Source organism: Ochotona princeps, chromosome 17 (assembly GCF_030435755.1).
Source record: "Ochotona princeps isolate mOchPri1 chromosome 17, mOchPri1.hap1, whole genome shotgun sequence".
In the NCBI taxonomy this organism is placed as follows: domain Eukaryota; kingdom Metazoa; phylum Chordata; class Mammalia; order Lagomorpha; family Ochotonidae; genus Ochotona; species Ochotona princeps.
Genome location: NC_080848.1, coordinates 54,106,837 through 54,122,432, shown reverse-complemented (window position 1 = coordinate 54,122,432; position 15,596 = coordinate 54,106,837). Strand labels below are relative to the sequence as shown.

Below are 15,596 nucleotides of genomic sequence, written 5' to 3'. Positions count from 1 at the left end.
GGCAGGTGTGTCGGCTTGGGGCTCTGCCCAAAGACACACTCAAAGTGACTTTTGGGCGTGAGGGAACCTGCGCCAAGGAATGGAGAAAGGGAGAAAAAAAAAACATTTTGGGGGGAGGGGGTCAACTTCTGAATTCTGAGTCATATACTTTTCCAGAAAACAAAGATTTCAATAGAATATATGCCTCTCAAACAAGTTTTCCTTGGCTTTTGTTTGACCAAGTTGAAGCTACTTGCCAAGGCAGCAATATTTAGGAATTTGCAAAGTTTAAGGAGTTTTTGCAAAGGCACATAGCTTTCCTGGAGGAAGTTCCCCAGGTAAACAGCGTTGTGGGTTCCGGGGGACACATGTGTGCAAAAATGCGCGCGTGTGTGTGTGCGTGTGTGTCGGGCAGGGGGCGGCGAGGGCACCCTGGGATAAGCTAGGCCACGGGCTATGCTGCTTCCTCTCCAGCCCCAATCCTTATTTGCGCCCCGGTCCATCTCCCTCCCACTGAAGGTGGGGTTTGCATGTCCTCTTCCCGCCTTTGGGGGCAGCCGAGGCCATGCACCAAGCGGCCCAGTGGGGGCCCCAGAGCGAGGTTAGGCATGGTTATTTGGAAATGCGCCACCCACACCCTGATCCGGCCCCAGATGGGGTGGGGAGGTGGTGGGGGAGGGAGGGGGACGGTGTCTCGGACTCTTATTTAACGCGTCCCCTCATTGTCCTCTCATCTGCAGGAGCGATACCTCTCTGGACGAGATGGGTGTCTATCGCGTCCGTGTGTCCACTGGGGTCTCCATCTATGCGGGCTCCCAGAACCAGGTGCATCTGTGGCTGGTTGGCCAGCACGGGGAGGCGGCTCTGCGGACATGCCTGAGGCCATCGCGAGACACGGTGAGCGGGACAAGGGAGGGGTTGCGCCCCAGATCTAGGGTTGGTTATATTCCAGGACAGAAATGCACTCTTTTGGGAGCCAGGAAGGAGGGGAGGTGAAGGAGAAAGATCCTCCCGTAGGAGGGAACGCTCTTGGCGCTACCTGAGCCCCTGACCTCTGAGCGCCCCTCATTCAGCATCCCGGACGGCCGGAGTTGCACCGATGCGAAGCTGGAGCCAGGAGCTTCTTCTCGGGCTTCCACATGGGTACAGGGTCCCAAGGCTTTGGGCCGTCCTTGACTGCTTTCCCAGGCCACAAGCAGGGAGCTGGATGGGAAGCGGGGCTGCTGGGATTAGAACCGGTGCCCATATGGGATTCGGACGCTTGCAAGACGAGGACTTCAGCCGCTAAGCTACAGCGCCGGGTCCCACCTGGCCTGTTTCTAAAAATTATTACTTTAAAGCTGTGACTTAAAGATTTCTCTTCCTTCGCCAGATCTCCAACCGTGCTGTGGGCGGGTGGTGGGACGGTGGTGGGAAGGAGGCAGGAGATGCACTCCACCTCCAACGCACCTCTCTCGGTGGGCTCTGCTCTACCTGGCCTTCACCCAGCCCCCATACTCGTCTCCTTCCGTGGGCTCACCATTCCCATTGCCATCCCAGCTCCCACCCGTGCCCCGGGCCCTGCTGCTCGCATCCCAGCACGGAGATCTTTCCCTCGCCTCTTGGGGATCGCTCGCCCCTCCTTTCTCCATCCCCTCCCTACCCCGCCTAGGCTTATCAAGGCTCGGTCCCTGACCTCGGTGCCCTGATGCCCCCTCGCGACCACTAGCGTCCCCCTGAGACCTGTGCGGTCCTCATTCCCCCTTCACCGGTTTTTTGCTCCATGAGCTTTAGAAACCAGAACGATCCTCTTCCCCAAACTGAGCCCCCTGGGGGGCTCTCAAGCCTGGCGAGGGGGTCTCCCCCCAACTCAGCTGCGCGGGGTGCCGGCCAGCGGCGCGCGGGCTTTTCCAGTCCCCCCCCAAAAAAGGGAAGGAAGGAGGGCGTCCTGTCTTCTTCTGTTTCCCTACCTTTGCTCTATAGTTGGAGCCAGGACAGGGAATAGGGGTCTTGAGGCCAACTGCTTGGGATACGCTCCCGCTCTGGCCCAGAAGGCTTCCTTGGTACTAGAGGCTCAGCAGAAGCATCCCGGAGCGGAGCGAGACCCGCTGATGATGAGCCGCCTCTGCCCCACAGGAGGAGGAGTTCGAGGAGGATGTTTCGGAGTTCCTGGGGCCGCTGCTGTTCGTGAAAGTGCGCAAAAGACACTTCCTCAAGGAGGACGCCTGGTTCTGCAACTGGATCTCCGTGCGGGGCTCCGGGGCCTCTGACAACGAGTTCTGGTTTCCTTGTTACCGCTGGGTAGTGGGCAACAAAGTCCTGAGCTTGCCGGAGGGCACTGGTGAGCGCCGGGTGGGGAGCCAGCGAACTGGGGAGTGGGTGCTGCGTGTGCAGAGGGTGCAGGTGGGGGGGGTCACCATGGCCCTGGGAGCCCCGGGGTGTGGTTTAAGAGTTGTCAAAGAGGCGGGAGGAGGAGGGGACCCGCCGAGGACAGGCTCTGGACAGGGATGGGCCGGGTCGGGGTATGGCTCCTAGGGAGTCAGCGGTGGTGTGCGTCTTTGGGATTCCAGGTTGCACGGTAGTGGATGATTCTCAAGGCTTTTTTAGGAAGCACCGGGAGGAGGAGCTGCAAGAGAGGAGGAAGCTGTATCGGTGAGCAACATCCCTCCTGCCCTCCACCCCCCTCATTTCCGGGGCTCCACTGGGAGTCTGCGTACTTAGGTCAAGGTGCCTCAGCTCATTTCTACCCCCAACAGGTGGGGTAACTGGAAGGATGGGTTAATCCTGGGCATGGCTGGGTCCAAACTGACCGACCTCCCTGATAACGAGCGATTTCTAGAGGACAAGAGAATTGATTTCGAGGCTTCGCTGGCCCAGGGGTGAGATAGCAAAGGGAAGGGCCTGGTGGGCGCTGGTGGGGACTGCTGGGCTTGCTGCTGGACCAGCGCAGTGCCAGGAGGGTATGACATTCAGTGCTACCAACAATTCTCAGTTTCTTGGCCGGCTCTCCTTCTCCCCTGCAGGCTGGCAAGCTTGGCAGTGAAGGACTCCCTGAACATTCTGGCACACTGGAAAGATCTAGATGACTTCAAAAGGATTTTCTGGTGTGAGCGGAGCAAATTGGCTGGTCAGTCTTCCTCACCGGGAAACTGCTCTCAGGCCCCCTCCTCCCCCCCTCCCCCATCCCAGCAACTCAGGGTCCCAGAGAGGACCAGAAGTGGGAGACCAGGGATCTGGGTCCCTCTGATTGGCTGGCGCCTGGTGGGGGATGGCTTGGGGGTGGGGTCACTGGAGGGAGCTCAGGGCCCCCAGTGAGCTCAGTGCTTGCCATCCCCAGAGCGGGTGCGGGACTCCTGGAAGGAAGATGCTTTATTCGGGTACCAGTTTCTCAACGGCGCCAACCCCATGCTGCTGCGGCGCTCCACCTGCCTTCCTGCCCGCCTCCTGTTTCCTCCGGGGATGGAGGCACTGAAGGCACAGCTGGAGAAGGAGCTGAAGGTACCAGAGCACAGGGCATGGTGGGCGGGTGAGGGCTGCAGGGCTCCACTGGCTGCTGGTCACCAAGGCAAGCAGCCCTGAGAAGGTCAGCTGCATGATCTTCACGAGGACAATGGAGGGTGGATAGCTGGTGCAGGATGTGGGATGATCAGCAGACTAAAGATGAAACACGCAGCTGGGCCTGGGTGGCAGCAGGCACTCGGGGAGGCTGAAGAGCAAGAGTGTTAGGGACAGAGGCTGTGGTTGAGAGAGAGAGAGAATGAATCCTAACCATCTGGGATTTGAATCACGGCTCCGCTGTGCATGAGGTATCTGAGGTGTTCTGATCTTTGTCAGTTCCCTCTTGTGTGAAGCAGGGGCTCCTTAGGGCCATGTTACACACACCCCACCCCCAGTACAAAGCAGGCACAGGTCCCACAGGGCCATCAGGGTGGTGAGAAGACACTGGGCACTGATTGTAACCCTTGTGCCTCTCTCACACATCCAGCAAAACACACTGTTTGAAGCAGACTTCTCCCTGTTGGATAACATCAAGGCCAATGTCATCTTGACCTGCCAGCAGTACCTGGCAGCCCCGCTTGTCATGCTGAAACTGCAGCCTGACGGGAAACTCATGCCTCTGGTCATCCAGGTGAGTGTGCCCGGTGGCTTGGGGAGGGGCTGTATCTGAGTTCATCAGCTACTCTCTTGGGAGAGCTCGCCAGGGGACTCGGGTGTGGGTGGGGAAGCAGGCCATGTCTTGGACTTTGAGCGGTTGCAACTCCAGATTGGGCGAGTGTGAATTAAGCTCCTATACTATGGCAATCCTGGAGGGATCCTGGAGGTGGAGGGGTCCTTGCAAGATGCCCCGGGCTTGATGAAGCAGGTGGGAGGGCAAAGACCTGTCCCCAGGGGCAAGGGACTTAGGAAGAGTTTCTTATCAGACAGCTCAGTTGGGATGCTAGACAATAATGTGTGTGGGGGGCAGCCTGAACCACACTAATGAGTCCAAAATGCGGGGGTGGAGCGGGGTGGGGTGGGCTATTGGGGGAAAGGCTGCTATGAGAAGAGCTGTGGGCCAATGATGCAGGCAGCTGTGGTCAGGAGGAGTTGGAGAAGGGGATGTTAAATCCAGATGACAGGTCTCATGGTTTGGTGCTGATGACAGAGTGTCCAAGGTGCGGGTGGGTAGTGGCTTTGGGGATAGATGGGCAAGGTGCCTGGGCATACAGAAGCAGATTCAGTTGGCCTGGACTGAAGCAGAGAGGAAAGGGAGTGGTTGGGGAAGGGGACGGGCCAGGCAGTTGCAGAAGAGAGACAGGCAAAGAGGAAGATGGGAAAGAGGGCCAGAGTTCTGAACAAGACAGTGGGATAAAGGATATGTGTCCACTGTGAGCAGAGCAGAAGTGGAGGCTGGAGAAGGCTAGGGAGGCACAATTTCCTGGGAGGCTGAAGGCAGAGCAGGCTCCAAGTTCATGGACCCAGTGGGCAGGAGGGCGTGGGGAAGACACAGGAAGATGAAGACAGGGGAGGAAGAGGGCAGGGCCCTGGGCCTCAGTCCTCCCCCTGCCCACCTTTCCGGGCTTTGTCCCCACTGCAGCTGGAACTGCCCAAAATCGGATCCTCCTCGCCACTGCCACTGCTCTTTGTGCCCACGGATCCCCCGATGGCCTGGCTGCTGGCCAAGTGCTGGGTCCGCAGCGCTGACTTTCAGATGCATGAGCTGCAGTCGCATCTCCTGCGGGGACACCTGATGGCTGAGGTCTTCACCGTGGCCACCATGAGATGTCTCCCGTCTGTACATCCCGTCTTCAAGGTAACTCCTGCTTCCCCTTTCACCTGTCAGCCGCCCTGGTGCCCCTCCAGAGCTCTGTGGAATGTCAGGGGCTGGGGAGCGCCAACCAATGGGAGACAGGAGCGCACTGGCACAGGGGCGGGGCCTTCCCTGCATCTTCAGCAAGGCAGAAAGCTTGCTTGAAGAACAGAACCCAGTGGTCACCTCCCAAGGGAGTGGAGGTGATTGTTGGGGGATGGGGAATGGGTAAGAAAATGGTTGCATGAAGCACAGCAAAATAATACAACAGGTGATGTTCAGTTGGTCTTTAAGGAGTTCTGGGAGAGTGCACAGGCTGGTTAGAGAGGCCTTGGCCCACACTGCAGTCTCATAGATAGAACACAGTCTTTACTTATTTGAGACACACACATGGCAACAATCACTCAAGATTTCTGGTCACAAATCAATTAGGCAAAGTCCCTATCTTTTGGGACTTACAGGCTCCGTAAGACAAAGTGACAACAGCTTGTCTTGTAGCATGCTCAGCTGGTGCAGGGCAGGAAAGCATGGCCATGTGACAAAGGCCACCTTGAAGCGATGACAGATGGGAACGGGGCGGTGACGAGCCAGCTGTGAGGCAGTGAAGCAGAGAAACACTTAGGGCGAAGGCCCCAAGGCAGAAAGCTTGCTTGAAGAGCAGGAAGAAGGGGATACTATTGGGCAATGGGAAGATGGAGGAGGGGGCGTTCTGCAGGTAGACCAGGTGTCCCCAGTGGGGTGGGTCCTTGCATTTGCAATTAGGGGAGTTATGAGGAGGGGATAGAAACATTCTCCTGTTTTTAATATATAAAGCACAGGTATAAAGCAGTACACGGATACACAGTGTCTATGTAGCATTACAGTTTCATGAGGGGGAGGTAAGATTAGGGGGAAAAAATGCTCTCCAAATTTCATTGGTGTGACAGTGAAGAAAGGATTTCAGAAACACTGGCCTAAACCTATGCAAAGGGGGGTGATTTCTTTCCGAGAGGATGTGCTTGGCAGGTGCTGTGTGGAATCGCTGGGCCAATGGGGATGTGCTGATAACTCTGGGTATCAGGGCCTCCCCCTGCCCCAGCCTCAGGGCTGTGTCTTCTCACTTGGTCCTTCCCTGCTCTGCCCTTCTCCCCACGCCCCCCGCCAGTTGATGGTCCCTCACCTGCGATACACCTTGGAGATCAACGTACGGGCCAGGAATGGTCTGGTCTCAGACTACGGGGTTTTTGACCAGGTAAGGGGAATGGGTGGGGACGTCCCAGGGGCTCACCGTTTCGCCTCTGGCTTCGGGGCAGCTTGATTGGTCTGACTCTGCCTGCTGGTTCTTGCATCTGTAGGTGGTGAGCACAGGCGGCGGAGGCCACGTGGAGCTACTGAGGCGTTGCAAGGCCTTCTTGACCTATCGCTCTTTCTGCCCCCCTTGTGACCTGGCTGACCGGGGGCTGCTGGACGTCCCATCCTCTTTCTATGCTCAGGATGCATTGCGGCTCTGGGAACTCACCTCCCGGTAAGACAAATGGGGAAACAGGTAGGGAACAGGAAGCCTGCGGCCTGGCCCTGCGGAGCTTCAGCTCTCTTGCCCGTATCTGCCTTCCTCTACGTGCCCAGCTATGTGAAGGGCATCATGAATCTCTACTACAAGACGGATGCAGCGGTGAAAGGTGATCTTGAGCTGCAGAACTGGTGTCACGAGATCACAGAAATCGGACTGCTCAAGGCTCAGGACCGAGGTATGAGGGGCCCCTTGTCCTGAGGTCTCAGGACACAAGACATCTCCCTGGAATGCTCCTCAGGTCCTCGGCAGGCCTCCCACACGCCTTCCGAGTTCTCATGCCCTCTCCTCTGGGGACGAGTCCTGCAGGAGGAACCCTCCGGGCACCAGCTGCTGTAGAACCACTGGGCACTCACAGATGTTTAATCAGTGGCTCTTGGGAGGCTGAGCCCTTGCTTGCTGCAATTGCCCATTTCCACGGAGTCATTGTCGCCACCCGGTGAGGTCAGTCAGTCTCCTGAATGTCTGAGAAACGGACATTGCTGACTTGAGTGACCCAGTATAAACCAGCGCTAGCACCCCACCTAGTAGGACCCTCCTCTGTGCTCAGCTCCCTGTCCTCCCACCGCCCCCAATCTGTGTCAGTCCCCACAAAGCTTCCAGGCACCTTCCCACCTGTTATTCTGCTCTGTGTGCCTCAGTCTCCCCGAACGCTGCCCTTATTCGCAGCCTCCCAGCTCAGACTCCTCTCCACCCTCGCAGGGTTTCCCACCTCTTTGCAGTCTGTGGCGCAGGCCTGCCACTTCATCACCATGTGCATCTTCACCTGCACCGGCCAGCACGCCTCCGTCCACCTGGGCCAGGTACCGAGCAGATGGAGGCGGGGCAGCTGAGAACTTCAGGCTTGGAGTTAGAGAGGGCGTTGTGCGCAGGTGGGCGGAGGCGTTCTCAGAGCCGGCAGGCCTCTGATTTTATATCCTCGTCTCTTCTAAGCTGGACTGGTACACTTGGATCCCTAACACTCCCTGCACCATGCGTATGCCCCCACCCACCACCAAAGATGTGACACTGGAGATGGTGATGGCCACATTACCCAACTTCCATCAGGCCTCCCTTCAGACATCCATCACCTGGCAGCTGGGCAGGCGCCAGCCCTTTATGGTGAGAGCCAGGGCTGGGACTGGGGACACTGGGCATGGCAGAGTGGGACTCATGTGACTCCAACCTGCATTTCCTCTCCCCACAGGTACCTGTGGGCCAGCACCAGGAGGAGTATTTCTCAGGCCCTGGGCCCAAGGCCGTGCTTCAGCAGTTCAGGGAGGAACTGGCTGCCATGGACAAGGACATCGAGGTCCGGAATGAAAAGCTAGACATACCCTATGAGTACCTGCGGCCCAGCCTGGTGGAGAATAGCGTGGCCATCTGAGTGCCCTCCTCCCCTCCACTGCTGCCCCTGACTCCTTCAGTCCCTTCCCGCCAGCCACAGGCCCTCCCAAACCCCAGCCTCTCTGCATGTCCCACCCGCCCGTAAAAGGGTTCCCCTTCTCCTTGACTGCCTTTCTTTGGGGTGAGCACCATGTACCCACAACATTGTAAGGTTCCTCCCCCCTCCTTCCCTGTTTCCCTCCTTGCTTCTTCAGCTCTCCCAGACGGCCAGGAGTAGCCACATGTATTGCACCAAAGTCCAGAATTAAGTTGGACCATACTATAACTCATGCTACATGTTTTATGGATCAAATGTTATCTTGAGCCAAAAACCAATGACATAAAGGTATTTTCAGACTAATGGCCACACACACACACACACACACACACACAAATCCAGAGCAAGCTATTTTAAATAAAGTCTTGGCAAAAGAATATACAGCAATAGAAAATGTTTCTCTTTTTCACCCGGTAGGATTTAGCACATGTCCTGAAGTTATACACAGCACAGGGCAATCCCCTGACACAGCAATGCTTCCACATCAGTGCTCCCACAGGAAATGACAAATGAAGCAACCGAACAAGTGATGGACGGGGGAGGGAGGGAGGGAGGAGTGCTCCCAGCTGCCAAACTGCATCAGTATCTTGGGCTGGGGATGTCTAGTTGATGGCATATTAGAAACTCTGCTGTGCAGAATGTTCTGAGGATATTGTTTGAGTGGTTTTGATAATTCTGAGGTGCTATTGGTTTTGATGCTCCAAGATTGAGAAAATCCTTACCCGGTCCATTGTCTGACACAGTCCACGCCAGTGCATCCACTCACCCAGTCACCTGCTGCCAAATCTCTGCCGAAGGAGTTGTCCAACGTGATCTGCTCTCCGACTTCTGACGTGGCACTTGATGTCCTCTGCAGGCCCAAATGAGCTGAACATCGCATCCACCATACGCACCTAGGCATGCCTCCCACTGCACAGGCATAACAAACAAGAAGGTTCTCTCGATGCATTCATCCCAAGGTCGACTGCAAATACTATGGTCCTCCCTGTGGCCAAGTTTTGAGTCCAGTGGTCTAGTTGGGAGTTCCTCAAGAAATCTCACCTAGCGTGACCCCAGACCTGATCCTTGCCAGCCAGTACAGGGTCAGGTTCAGTCCATCACTCATATAGGTCTATGTACACATTGTTAATCGTAGTTGCCTAGTTCTGTTCCTAACCCTATGTCCCATGCAAGCTGATAGATGTGACCCAGCCCAACAGTGTGCCACCTAGCCCTTGTGCATACCAGCAGGAACTGTAGTCTAGTTGGGGTGATCCCCAATAACCCCAACTAGGCTCACCCCCAGTCCTGGTTCCTGTGTGTGCCAGTATGTACAGCAGACTATTCCAGTCAGTGCTTGGCATACACTGGGGCGTTGTGTTCCCCCAGGTTTGGTGTCAGCGTCCCAAGGAGGAAGAGAAATGCATTCGTGTGGGATGTGGAATCCTGACCACCAGCCAAATGCCCAGTCCTCTTGGGAAAACCTCTCCAGCTTGGCAAGGCGCAGAGGGAGGAGCGCCAGGTCACACAGTACACTTGGTGAGCTGTACTCCTAAGATGCTTGAAATACATTAGGCTTAAATTACGGAATCCGGTAGAAAAGGGAGCTTTTGAGTGAAAAAAGTAGGATTCCCCACTCACAAACAATATGTAAATTTTTGTTTAAGGCCTAAACATCAGGTCAAAATAAGAATAAGATCCACATAAATAGCTGTGTGAAACATTGTGGCTTAAGTCCTCGCCTTGAACGTGCCAGGATCCCATATGGGTGCTGATTCGAATCCCAGCAGCTCCACTTCCCATCCAGCTCCCTGCTTGTGGCCTGGGAAAGCAGTCGAGGACAGCCCAAAGCCTTGGGACCCTGCACCCACGTGGGAGACCTGGAAGGAAGTTCCTGGCTCCTGACTTCGGATTGGCACAGCACCGGTCCGGTCGTTGGGGCCACTTAGGAAGTGAATCATCGGATGGAAGATCTTCCTCTCTGTCTCTCCTCTTCTGTGTATCTAACTTTGCAATAAAAATAATAAATCTTCATTTAAAAAGTACCAGCATGGACTCTTTGTCTTGACAAAAGAAAATAATTCCTGTTAGAGGATAACTGAATTTTGTGGAGTGATCAATTTCAAGGGGTGGTAAGAAAAGAAAAGCTGCAGGGTCTTGCAAGTTTGATAGAATTCCTGCTTCAGTAATTAACACAACATTTCCAAGTGTACCATAGATCTCAAAGGCCCCGGTGGGGAATGGGGAAGTACAGGTCAAGTTACCTAATGTTGGAATTGTGCTGGCTCTTTAAGGAAAACTCTCCCGAGAGGAGAAAATAAAATGGAGGCTAGAGTAATGATGTTACAGTGTTTGCGAAGACAAAATGATCTCCTTGGTGCTGGTGTTCCCGGCTTTTGGAGACAGTAGCAATTAAGTTAATTTGGCCACTAAGAGCTTGGGCTACAGCTCACCATGCATGAGCCCTTGCGCCATTTCCAGGGTGGGTGGCCTGTGTGACAAATGTCGACTGGCTTAGCCATTCGTCTGTGTGGGTCCTCAGTGCCCCACCAATGGTATTTGCTCCTGGCGGGCACGCACATGTGACGCGCCCCGATCTTCAAATTCCTTCCCCTCTGTGCTTCTCCTGCCAGTCTGTCTCAAAGGAGTCAGTTTGAGCCTTTGAGGAAACATGTACTAGGATATAAATAAACCCACGAGACGGATTGGCGGGGAGGAAGTGAGGGCTAGAGGAGAGGTGTGGCAGAAGGTGGCAGGGTGTGCCTGCCGACAATGATGTAAATCTGACAGGTGGGTAAAGAGAGAGACAAGAAAGGAAAACTGGATACAAGGAACCCCAGGACTTTCTCCTCCCTCTGTGTAGGTCTGAGAAAGTCTGGGCCAAGAGATGGGGACCCCCAGAAAAAGGAATACTCATGGGAGAGCTCCTGGGTTAGCCAGGGATGGTCCGCCTGGCTACCTTGGGCAGTCTGAGGGAGGCTTAATATGAGGTGAACAGATTCTTCCATCTTTTACCCAAAGATTTATTGTTATTATTATTATTACTAAAAAGGCAGATTTATACATAGAGATCTTCCATCTGCTGGTTTATTCCCCAGATGGCCACAATTGCCAGAGTTGAGCCAATCTGAAGTTAGGGGCCTCCTGACTTCTGGGTCCCCTATGCAGATGCAGGGTGCCAAGGCTTTGAGCCATCCTCCACTGGTTTCCCAGGCCATAAGCAGAGAGCTGGATGGGAAGTGCACTTGGAAGTGGAGGACTAATCAGTTGAGCCAATGCACCATCCCTAGAAATACCGGTTTTCAAATGACACCATAATAATTGGAATTTCATTAGAAGACCATCCCATTGGCCAACTCTTTTCTCAGGTTCTGAAGCTTCCAGAATTCTCTCTTATCTCTTTGCAAGTCACTCATCCAAACCTCTCAGCAACTTTTTCTTCCTATGTTATAGCCAAGTTCATGCGATGACCTCCAAATGACCAGGATTGCAACACAGTCAGCCGAACACACCCACATTTCAAGCCATGATTGCACAGCATTCCTGTTTCCAACTCAGAATGTGTCCTAAATCACACTGAACACACACATACACACGGTGCCTGTTAGAGTCAGAAAAGATCCAACTCATTGTATTATCTTTATTTAATATTGTTATTTCAAGACAAAATTAGGGATGAAAGACTAAAATAAATTGTCCTGCTTGCTGCAAGTGGTAGAGCAGCCGGGACAAAAACTGGCATCCACATGGGATACCGGCACTTAGAAGGAGAAGATTAGCTAATGGAGCCATCGCTTGGCCTCAGTGTGAACAGATCCTAACATGTGGCAGTGAGAGGTCATCCTGCAATGCCTTTTTCTTTCTTTTTTTTTTTTGTTTTGTTTTTAAGATTTATTTTATTTTTATTACAAAGTCAGATATACTGAGAGGAGCAGAGATAGAGAGGAAGTGGAGCTGCCGGGATTAGAACCAGCGGCCATATGGGATCAAGGCGAGAACCTTAGCCACTAGGCCACGCTGCCGAGCCCGCAATGCCTTTTTCATAGGGTCTGGCACTTCCCTACCCCCTCCCCAAATTCCCACCCCCTGACTGATTTTCCCCAGATTATTACAACAGTATAGTCCTTCATAAGCAGTCATAAGTCCATCAGTCTGTCATTTAAGTGTGTCCTGACATTGCTGGTACAGATAATGTCAGACAGTCCACATCCCATTGTCCAGATATGTCCAACAGTTTCATTAGGAATCCATCTTTGATTTGGAAGTAGAGATGCATACTGCATTGTATCTTCATGTCTGGATAGGATAGTCTCTATTATGTCGTCACTACACATTCCCTTACATGAGAAGCCATGAAACTAAGTCAACAACAATATGAAGTTAAAACAAAAAATTTAAAGCACCACGGAGTTGAAAAATATGCCACTGAATAACCAACGCATGGGTGAAGAAATGAAAAAGAAAACACAAAAGCCTTTTGGGTAAAATGATGCCACCGTGCCATCCATGAGCCAGCAATGAATTTGACAAGAGAAAAGAAACTATTTGGAAGAAATGAAAATAAAAACAAAAACATCAAAACACACGGGATGCAGCAAAAAACAGTATGGAAGGGGTTATTGATCTTACAATTTGCATGAAGGCTGCCTTATATCAGAGAGAATATACGGGATTGACTTTAGGGATTGACTTCTTTCACTGACCATAATTGTCTCTAGTTGGGACCATCTAATTACAAACAGTATAATTTCATTCTTTCTAATAGCTGAGTAATACTCATGGAGTAGATGTACCAGTTCTTTAACTACTCGTCCTTGGACACACATCTGGATTGTTTCCATGTCTTTGCTATTGTAGATTGTGCTGCTGTAAATATAGGATTACAGATCCCCTTCTCATATGTAATTTTCACTTCCTTTGGATATATTTCTAGGAGCGGGATAGCTGGGTCATATGGCAGGTGTATTCACAATTCTCCAAGCACTCTTCAGGCTGATTTCCATAGTTGTTGTACTAGCCTGCACTCCACCAGCCGTGAAGGAGGGTGCCTTTCTCCCCAGATCCACCCCAGCAGGTGTTGTTAGTAGATTCTGAATGTAGGCCAACCTCCCCGGAGTTAGGTGGAACCTCCATGTGGCTTTCATTTATCTCTCTGATGGCTAGAGAGCCTGAGCATCTTTTCATATGTCTGTTAGCCATTTGAGTCTGTTCTCTTGAGAATTGTCTGTTTATTTCCTTTGCTTCTCAGCAAATTTCTTTTATGGCATTCTATTTGTAGGAGGGGCTGAGTGAAAGAATTAATCAAGCTATGTAATATTTGGTTACAAGATAAATATTACATGCTGATAGTAATGTAATAGATCTTCAAAACAAATATGCGCAACTGTTACTAATCAACATTGAATTATTATTTTTGAGTTCAAAGATAAAAAGCAAATGTTCCTGTTCACCCATAAATTAATGACCATAAAAAACACTTTTTCCCCCTGTTAGGACTTTTAACAAAAATGCAGATGGTTTTTAAATTACGTTGCAAAAGAAAACTGAGGAAATTATGTTTTTATCCAAATTCACTTATTTTTTTTTCACTGAGACAGTTCTTTGGAAAAATGAATTGTTTGTGTAATTGTTGGAGTTAAGGAATCATTCCCATGGGTTTCTATTATGAGGAAACCAACCTGATAATTTTAGTTTATACAAGAGTAGATATTTACAGAGCTTTGTGAGATGAAACTGCCTAAAATCTTTACACTTGTACCATGGATCAAATAAACCCCTATACACACACTGCTGTTTAAAAGAATAAATGTAGGGCCTGGCGCAATGGCTCAGTGGCTAAATCCTTGCCTTGCAAGCACTGGGATCCCATATGGGTCCTGGTTTGTGTCCTGGAAGCTCCACTTCCCATCCAGCAGTCTCCTTGTGGCCTGGGAAAGCAGCAGAGGATAGCCCAAAGTCTTGGGACCCTGCACCCACATGGGAGACCCGGAAGAAGCTCTTGGTCCTTGGCTTCAGATCAACTCAGCTCTGGTCATTGCGGCCACTTGGAAAGTGAATTAGAAGACGGAAGATCTTTCTGTCTCTCCTCTGTAAATCTGCCTTTCCAATAAAAATAAATAAATCCTTTTTTAAAAAGAAAGTATATACATAGAAATAGAGGATTTCAGAAAAATCAGGTTGTAATTCAAATATTTGTTCTCTGAACTGGTTCTTGTAAATGTTGAACAAATTCAACAAATGAGGGTTTTCAGCTATGTCAAGGTGTACTTCTCTGACAAATATTCATTTTCAAAACTTACTGGGTCTTTCTAGGACATTAACTTAAATGTAGTATAGAATTTATACACACATATATATATAACTTAGATATAGTATATAGCACAGATAAAGGTGCACGCAAAATTCAGCCAATTAATGAATATTCTTATTTGGAAATTTAAGTCAACATAAATCCCACAATGTCCACTGTGCACAGTGTGCTAACCTTTAGTTTTGTAACCGAGCATCCTGTGGGTCCTCACTTAGAGAACACCTGCTTCTTCAACTTGGCCAAGGGAGAACCTGCAGTCTCCCAGAAGATACTGTGTGCAGTGGTTGAGTAGGACAGCTATGATGGGACCAATCTGACAACCTCAGGTTCTGAGGCCTTCCTGAAATACGTCCAGGGTGTTACAGCATCTCCACCTCACTGACATTATCCAGGACCTCATCTGACTCAGTGCTGGCCAACCTGGCTGAGCGTGAGAATCAGATCCCAAGACGCCACCATGCGCTCTCTGCAAGCCAGCAGAGAGGGCGTCTGACCCGCACAGGCCAGCCTGCTCAGCCTGCTGTGAAAACACCTCCCTTTGCCCTAGGTGGATGAGCCTCAACAATCCTGCTCCGTAAACGCACCTGCTTTTCGGCCACAAACAAACACACTCCCAGCACACACACGTTCTCTGTCCAAATCGGACTCTACATTTATGGTCAGGACCTAGGGGCTCTGAGTGCTGAGGAGCGGGACCACAAGGGAGCTGTTTCTCTCTGTCTCCCGCATCACACAGACGCTCCCTCCAGGGAGGGAACCCTTCAGAGGGTGATGAGACTTCATCACCAATGGAACGTAGAGGGCTTGGCTGTCCACTTCACTGTGGAATTTCATCTAACGGGATTACTCAGAAGATGAAGTGCTGCAAGGATTCTTCCCAGGCAGGAGCTGTTGTTGAAATAAGACGGCCTGATACAGAGGGATCAGTATTGGGAAGGCACAGATACTGAGAGAGGAAGAGACAGAGAAAAGCGAGATACATCTGGCGCTTCACACCCCAAATGAGCACAACGGCTGAAGCCAGGAGGTTCTTCTAGGTCTCTCACATGGGCCATCCTCCTCTGCTCTCCCAGGAAGTTGGCAGGGA

The 15,596-nt window shown here is 51.7% G+C and overlaps 1 protein-coding gene across 1 annotated transcript; it reads left to right on the top strand.

The window, feature by feature from the left end:
* The first annotated feature begins 713 nt into the window (after positions 1 to 713).
* Positions 714 to 8,565, top strand: ALOX15 (arachidonate 15-lipoxygenase). Its single transcript, XM_004594833.2, has 14 exons — positions 714 to 876; positions 2,095 to 2,299; positions 2,529 to 2,610; positions 2,715 to 2,837; positions 2,982 to 3,085; positions 3,296 to 3,456; positions 3,944 to 4,087; positions 5,036 to 5,251; positions 6,393 to 6,479; positions 6,583 to 6,752; positions 6,854 to 6,975; positions 7,500 to 7,600; positions 7,731 to 7,898; positions 7,984 to 8,565. The coding sequence occupies exons 1-14, from the start codon at positions 742 to 744 to the stop codon at positions 8,161 to 8,163; spliced, it is 1,998 nt and encodes a 665-aa protein (XP_004594890.2). The 5' UTR covers positions 714 to 741; the 3' UTR covers positions 8,164 to 8,565.
* Positions 8,566 to 15,596: the final 7,031 nt, after the last annotated feature.